The 8,598-nt window shown below is 35.7% G+C and overlaps 1 protein-coding gene across 1 annotated transcript; it reads left to right on the top strand.

The window, feature by feature from the left end:
• The first annotated feature begins 1,005 nt into the window (after window positions 1-1,005).
• Window positions 1,006-8,396, top strand: LOC110720982. Its single transcript, XM_021900092.1, has 7 exons — window positions 1,006-1,561; window positions 3,808-3,948; window positions 4,025-4,390; window positions 5,709-5,954; window positions 7,014-7,106; window positions 7,413-7,613; window positions 7,939-8,396. The coding sequence occupies exons 1-7, from the start codon at window positions 1,220-1,222 to the stop codon at window positions 8,152-8,154; spliced, it is 1,605 nt and encodes a 534-aa protein (XP_021755784.1). The 5' UTR covers window positions 1,006-1,219; the 3' UTR covers window positions 8,155-8,396.
• The last annotated feature ends 202 nt before the right edge of the window (window positions 8,397-8,598 follow it).

The following is an 8,598-nucleotide window of genomic DNA, read 5'->3' as shown; positions in this document are numbered from 1 at the left end:
AAGATTGCCTACAAACCCTTGAAAAGTTGCTTCTTTTGGAGGACTAAATTGAAATGCCGGGATCTTGATTAGATCAACTCTTTTGAAACATGATATGCAGTTGCATTAACAATCGAGAAGAAGCACTAAAGACCTTTAGAAAGTGAGCAATTTGGTGCTTTGAACCACAAAAAAAAGGAATCGAAGGAATTAAAGCCTCCGTTTCCCAGAATTTTTCACCTAGGGGAACCTCTGTTGAGATTTGAGTTTTACTAGAGACAACACAAATCGCCTGACATGCATAGACCTCGAATGAAAATAAAAAATTGAGCACATTGCCATGAATAAGACATGGCAAATTTGAGGATGTAATCTAAACAGATATACAAGAACATCCACGGGATCGAAACCGATGCTGGTGAAAACCCTTATCCCACTGCAATGAACCGTAATAGACTCACTGTCCAAATCTTTAGGAACCTTTTTATATGACACTAACAGAGAAACCCCGCTTACAAGACTTTCAACATCACATTCTATGTTACCTCCATTGCAACACCTCTAGAATGACCTCCATATCACAAACTCCGTGCTTGTCCAAAGAAGCGATCAACTTCCAGAAATAGTTTATTCCTTGAGCTACCCTAAACCTTGAATCCTAAACCTAAATCTTTTTGTTACATTTACCTTCAACCTTTGCAAATCTACCTTTGACCATTATATTATACTTATGTACATCTCATATTATATCAATTACAAGTACGCACCCTTAGAGCGAATGATCAAGTAGCTTTTTCGATTAAAGTCTTGAGGAGTGATATTTAAGAACTAAGATCAAATTCCGTCTACATAATTCTTATAATTTCGAAATATGCTATAAGTTACATTAGTCAATTCTTTGATATCTAATTTCGGATACCACCTCTTAACGCTTTAACCAATTAACCTAATCATTAACTTCAATTTCGAAATCCACCCTTAGTGATCCAGATTATTCTTTGTCATCAGACTCATCACCACGTAACAATAAGCTACCCATTCATGTCTCGTGGCACTCGTTCACAAACAAAAAAATCTCCGTATATTCGGATCCGTAAGAAAGAATCTCACCCTAATACGACACCGTTTAATCTCTCCAAATTCTGAGTCTTTCAATTCTTACATCAAACTAACAATGGCGTGTTTGGATGAACCCAATTAAAACTACCCAATTTATATATAAATCAACAAAACTCCATTGATGAACTCAAGAAACCTTCAAATTTTAACAACCATGCCACACACGCCCTTATCGATTTTCTATCTCTTCTTTCTTCTCATCTTCTTCCCCACTTCGAACTCCCTGAAATCCCCATTTTACCCTTCTGATGTTCTTCCTCTTCTTCCTAAAGAGGTTTCATGGCCGGTTCTTAAAACCTTGAACCGGGCGGTTGACCTTTTGCCGACTTTTGTGGGGGCTGCTTCTTCTTCTTCGAATAATAGCTTGGATTGGAAAGGGGCTTGCTTTTATGAGAATACTGCTTGGCTTGAATTTCATAATAAAAGTGGTAGTCAATTTGGTGGGGGTACCCTTCATATTAAGGTTTGTATCCAATTTTTTCTTTCTAATTTGAATTTGTTTTCTTTTTTTTTTTAATCAATCTTGAGTGATATTTGAGGTTTTGCTATGTGGGTTTTTGGTATTTGGACTTCAATTTGATTGAGTTGGTTTTTTTTTTTTTTGTTGGAATGTGTGTATGTTGTGTTTTTGTTTGCATATGAACTTCAATAGGATTAATTTGTTTTTCTTCCTGAACTTCTGTTTAATATTGGCAAGTGGGTATATTGTGAATTTAGCTGAAATTGATTAATTAAGAATACTGTATAATTTTAGTTGAATTTGGTGTTCGTTTTTATTGCTTTATTTTAAATTTGAATGAATTTGAAAATTAAGGTATGTGTGTGTGTAAATTTACTTAATTTGTGAAGTTTTGTGGGAATTTGGTGAATGGAGTAGTGCGGTTGTAGACGAGATGTTTGGAACTGTTTGATTAGGTTTGAATGGGGAAAAGAAGGGAAGGGGAATGGGTTATTGGCTGTTTGATGAATTCATGGAGTTTTGGTTGGAGGAATGGAGTTTGAATATTACAGTTGAGAGATACAGGGTGGGGGGAAGCAAAGTGAAAGCGGGGAGGAGAAGTGGAGTTAGAGCTAGGAATAGGGGAGAGAACCAATTAAATGCAAAAAACATATTAATACTAGGTAATCATCTTTTCTTATCTTCCTTGCCAGTGATCTGCCCTTCCATGCTGTGTTTGGATCGCATTTCTGGAGGGAGAGAAAGTGCGGGGAGTAATTTTGGAGGGAAGGAAAGGGAGGGTAGGGAAAGGAATATTTTTCTTCCTGATCTTCTATTGAACACCACAGGTCATAATTAGAATTTCAAAGAGTTGTACAATATTGTTATGAAATGTAGGGCATATACCATGCAACAGAAGGACTATCACTCAATGAATGAAACAATTGTATCATGGCTTATTTTACTGTAACAGTGGAGCAATTTGCAAAATATTATAGCATGTCGGTCTTTTATTAGTACTTCAGTTGTTTCTGTGTTGCGATCAGTTGTGGCTCTATTTATACATATGCACTTATGCAGTTATATGAATGTTTTATAAGTACTGTAGACATGAAGATCTCTCTTTGGATATGCCTGGAAGCAACCTCTTTATATTTCTGCAACTATGAGAGTTTAGAGATGTCCACGGGAACATAACCTTATACCTTTTCTGATTTAGATTTCGAAGTTCAGTGGCTACATGTGATTATAGCTAAGTTAGCTCTATGCCTTTATGTTATATGCTCTCCTGTATCACCTGCCTTGCCATACCTATGTCAGATATGGGTGTGACTCTTCAGACTCGTCGGTGTCAATTACTATATCCTAGTTTGACACTTTTGATGGGTCCCCATACATAGGCTTATGTATGTTTATGTGCATATGAGATGCAATGTATTAACAAATGATTTAGTGTAGAATGGATTGGCTTAGGTATTCTTAGAACTTTCATGTTTACTGTTATTTGGTTAGCTAATGGGAAAAGAAGATAAAGGAGATGGGTTCATTGGCTGTTTGGTGATCCCCTGGAGTTTTGAGGAATGGCTTTAAATCCTTATTCGATTTTAATTTGGGAATTGGGAGTTTGGGTGGATGGGTGGGGGATGGTGTACACACAAATACCGATAAACATAGTATTACAAGAACATATATCAGGTGGGTTTTTTTTTTTTTTTTTTTTTTTTTTCCCGGTCAATACTGCCAACAGTGATGAAGATTGAATAGTAAATATGATTTACAAATGGTTGTGAAGCTTCGTTAAGAACTAGTTTCTGATGTGTCTATATTTAGGAATCTAATCATAGGTATTGCCTCCTCACTAATCACTAAACTTTTAGTCTTTTACATGTATTACCCTTCTCAGCTTCTCAGCTCCTCCTTATTTTGGAACAAGACTCCTAATGTTTGCTATAGTATGGATGTTTTCTCTGATATTATGTTTGTTGCTTGTACAGTGTCTTTTGTGTGTTATATGGCTGGAATCCTTCAATGGACGTTTTACCCTCCTTGATATGCTCTTGACCTGTTGTAGACTTGTAGAAAGTAGATGGCTTTCTATTCCTTTCTTTTATCTTCATGCATTATCATAGGATCATTTGCCAAAACCTTTTGATTATGGGTTTGGTCACTTTTTGGTATGTTGGTTTTGTAAGCCTTGGGATGCTTTATTATTATGATCCTTGAAACACTGGATTACATTAATAGCCTTATCTTTGTTGTTATGCAACCAGGTTAGCAATGCCCATAGCTGGACCTGTATGGACATTTATGTCTTTGCAACTCCATATCGTGTGACATGGGACTACTATTTACTATCTCGGGAACATACTCTGGAGTTCAAAGAGTGGGAAGATAAAAACGAATATGAATATGTGAGTTCATTTCATTTTGGGCATTTCTTCCTCTCTGACTTGTTTATTAGGAATTCATTGACACTCTTTATTTCAGGTAAAAGAACATGGGGTTTCAATTTTTCTTTTGCAAGCTGGAATGCTTGGGACTTTGCAAGCTTTATGGGAGGTCTTCCCTCTATTTACAAATACTGCTTGGGGTGAGAACTCTAACCTTGCTTTCCTTAAGAAGCATATGGGGGCTTCGTTTGAGGAACGCCCTAAACCTTGGGTTACAAACATTACCACTGATGAGATTCAATCTGGAGACTTTCTTGCAATATCAAAAATTCGTGGCCGTTGGGGTGGATTTGAAACCCTGGAGAAGTGGGTCACTGGATCCTATGCTGGTCATAGTGCTGTGTGCTTGAGGGATTCTGATGGAAAGCTATGGGTTGCAGAATCTGGACATGAAAATGACAAGGTCAGTGTAGTTATGTCTTCATTCTTGATACTTGAGTTGAAACTTGGAAACTTCTTATTTGTACTTATTGGTCATCATTTGAACTAATCTTAATCTATTTGAATTTTGAACGTATGTTTTGTTGTAAATTGCTATTGCTTGCCCTTTTCTGAACTTATGGACTCTTTATCTAAATTCACCTGAATTATTGGTCCTTATATGACCTTATTTATCCCAAAACTTATGTTAAAGGTAAAATGCTGAGCATTATTGTGTCTTGTGCATGGTTATCTCAAGGCTACAACTTCATGTACATATTGGTCCTTTTGAATTTGTGCACGTATGTTTTTTCTGAAGTTGCCGGTAATGGAAAAGTTGACAAATGATCAAGGGGTTTAGTCACTTCTGTGGAGGATTGTTGGTTCTCGGTTGAATTTTCAATTCACGGAATGAACTAAATAGTGGTGTAAAGCTTATACCTTTTCTATAGAAACATAATTTTGCTTCATTTGCTAGTGACAACTAGTCAAATGTTTCTGTGACCACCTCACCCCCCCCCCCCACACACACACACACAAAAAAAAAATGAGGTAACTGGAAAGTGGAAACTCTATTTTTTAATAGTCGTATAAGTGTGAGTAGTCAAGGTAATTGTACATAAAGAAAACGGTTTATTAGCTAATGCATTTTCTAGAAAAACAACCTTGAAGTTTGAGTACTCTCCATACTTACCAAACAGCCAGGTTGATTGTTTTGCTGATACCTGGATTCTTTAAGAGAAGAACATGGCTTGTTCACTGATTGATTTGGACAGTCCTGTTTCTAGATTTCTAGAACATGGCTGTGAAACTTTGCTCGTTATCATCGACTTGTTACTATATTTAATAATATGATTGTAGGGACGGATTTTGAGACTGGAGAGGTGAGAGAAATGTGGAGATCTTAAATCCCTCATTTGTCATTGTGCTAGGGATGTCCAAGTATGGGTATTTCCGCTTCCTTCACCATCTCTTTATCCTATACTATCCTCACCACTAAGGCACTAACCCCCCTTGTTATCCAGAGTCTAGACAACTTTCTCCTCCCATGTTAACTTTAATTAGCTTAGAAACTATTGATTGAGAAACATAGGTGAATTAATGATGTCCTGTCATATTGATATGATTATGCAGTCTTCCAAACTTTATGAATATATAACAGTCTCTGTATGAACCAACTCAAATATAATTTTACCATTGCTGCTCAGTGATTACTTTAATTGTTATCTGTCTGGAGGTTTAGCTGCCTTCATTTGTTTTGTATCAGTTTGACACTGAATTTTTGTAATTTCATGTTACAGGGAGAAGATGTTGTAGCTCTGCTTACGTGGGATGAGTGGTGGGAATATGAGTTGACTAAAGATAACGCCAATCCCCACATTGCATTGCTTCCCTTACATCCTTCTCTACGCGCCAAATTTAATGAAAGTGCTGCTTGGGAGTATGCAAGAAGCATGGATGGGCAGCCATATGGTTACCATAACCTTATTTTCAGCTGGGTAGACACTATTGATAAGAATTATCCTCCTCCTTTGGATGCACATCTGGTATGACATATTTCTTACATTCTCTTTAAGCTTAGTCGACTTTATTAGTCTGGGATTGTTGAATTCCTAGAAATTGTCCTACCATTCTTTCCAATTCAAATTCTTTTTATGGGTAACTCTTGGCTAATGAATTCATGTCTTCATTTTACTTTATTATTTATTGTCAACACTCTGCTTTATATCCTTGATGTCATATTACGATCACATGAATATTGATTTCGATTCTCAAGAATTTGTGTTCACTCTGTGGCAACTTTTAGCTGCATACACAGTTTGCTGCTAATGCTTGTATTGTTGTAATTGTAACCATACAATCTCTGAATTGAAAATTCCCTGGAATTAAACATAATAAATGTGTACTAGTTAATACTTGTAAGTATCAAAATGTGAATTTTCTGTAAATTTTGTTGCTGGCGTTGATATTTTTTTAAAAATATTTTTCTTTAATATATATATGTATTTTTTTTAGCTAGTGTAGATTCTGGCCATCCAGCTTGAGGATTCCATTCTGTTGAGTTTAGGATGCTTTTTTATTTTTTATTTTTACTTTTTTTTTTTTTGTATTTTATCAGAAATTGGCTATTATGTCAAAGCTTGAATAGAAGGACAAGTATAATGGTCTGCATTATTAGCTACATTTTATTAAAAACCTTGACTATTCTGATTTTTTGCAACAGAATTTTTTCTTTTTTGAAAAATAACTTCTTGGACTTATTCGTATATTGTATAGGTTTTACAGGTGGTAAAGTTTTAGTGTTTTACGTATACAATATCTTAGATTATTACTATCATTATGTCAATAGGTTATTTTCTTATTTGAAAAGTGATAGCTAATCTTTTAGTGTCGAATATTTCAGTTTGTTTTCTCAATCAGTTTATCAGTCTCTTTTTTATGTCTTTATCACCTTTCAGCGTTTAGATATGTCAGTTCCACTTTTATGATAAACTTAATGAAAGGCCTATTGATGTACAAAATTCATGATCTGACTGATGGTTTTATTACGTATATTGTAGTACAATTTAGTTTAGTTATTCATCTATATGTTTCCTTTTTTTCAGGTTGCTTCTGTGATGACAATATGGTATCAGATGCAGCCTGCTTATGCAGCTAACTTGTGGAAGGAAGCATTGAATAAGCGGTTGGGAACTGAGGTAAATGTTCCATAATGTCTCTCATTCTTCTTAGTTTTTGTGATTGACTCATTTATTGTCCCAACTGATTGATAAGATGTGAACGGTGATTAGTTGCTTCCTGATTAGCATGTTCTATTGAACCACTGAATTTGCCCTCTTGTGTGCTACCACCCTTTATTTTTAAGGAACATGATTTTATGATAATCGGGGGAGGAATGGAATGTTGTCTTTAATAAAAAAAAAATTGTTACAAAAATATTTATACAGGGATGTGACTTTTGTAAATGTTTTTTGCTTATATGTGGCTACCCTTTCCCTATGCAGGATCTTGATCTTCCCGAAGTTCTTGTAGAAGTTGAAAAACGTGGCTCATCCTTTGATCAGTTGCTTGCTATTCCTGAGCAAGATGATTGGATCTATGAAGATGGATCGTCAGTCTCATGTGTTGCTTATGTTCTTCAAATATACAAGGCAGCTGGACTCTTTGGGCCACTTTCTAGTTCCATTCAAGCAACTGAGTTCACTGTGATTTTTTTTTTTTTAACCTCAGTCTTAATAGTTTTTTAACTGGCCCTGTTTAATGGGGTTAATGCCTGTCCTTGTGCTTCTTTTAATTATGCAGCATGATTCAGGAACAGTGCCCCTGCATACACCCAGAATCACCCTAACCCCCCTCTTTTAACAAAACAGCATCACTTGAGATCTATTTGACATTCCTTTAATTGCTCCAATATAAACAGGCAGCTGAGCTGCTAATAGTTGATGTAACTTGGGGCACAATTACGAGGACGTGTCCTATTTTCACTGTCTTTGTGAAACCAAAGGTTGATATATTTTACTTTGATTGCAGATAAAGGATGCCTACTCACTGAAGTTTTTCGAAGATGATCTAAGTCGGCTTCCGAGTTGGTGCAATGACAGTGATAATGTGGAGCTTCCTTTTTGTCAAATCCGAGGAAGATATAGAATGGAATTGCCTGGTTACAATACCATTGATCCGTACCCACATATGAACGAAAAGTGCCCATCCCTTCCTCCAAAATATTACAGACCAAAAAACTGTTAATGAGTCACTCTAGTTGGTTTTAGCAAAATAGCAGGATTTTTATACTTTCATGTTATTTCTGTACATAATTTTCGTGTATAACATCATAACATATGTAGGTTGATGTAAGGTGTATATTTGGTTCAGCTAGTCATACCATAGATAGTGTTGTCTGTACACATGATTAATCTAAATGCAACTTTTGTTGTAGCTTGATTCGACTCTAATTATACGTAGATATAAGTTTCACCTTTCCTTTTAGCAAGTGATATCTCAAATTGATTCTTCAGTTATGGTTACAATCGATCTTTAGTTGTATCTTGGAGCAATAGCTCCCACATATTTTCCTGCATATCTTCGCTGAGAAGATCATTCACAATTGATCAGTTGTATTTCACTATATACAGGAATTTTGTACGTCCTTGATATTGACAAAGTTAATATCGACAGGCTTATAACAGCATA

This window comes from Chenopodium quinoa, unplaced genomic scaffold (genome assembly GCF_001683475.1).
Source record: "Chenopodium quinoa cultivar QQ74 unplaced genomic scaffold, ASM168347v1, whole genome shotgun sequence".
Classification (NCBI taxonomy): domain Eukaryota; kingdom Viridiplantae; phylum Streptophyta; class Magnoliopsida; order Caryophyllales; family Amaranthaceae; genus Chenopodium; species Chenopodium quinoa.
The sequence above is the reverse complement of the archived record's forward strand: the minus strand, read 5'-3'. Positions and strand labels throughout refer to the sequence as shown.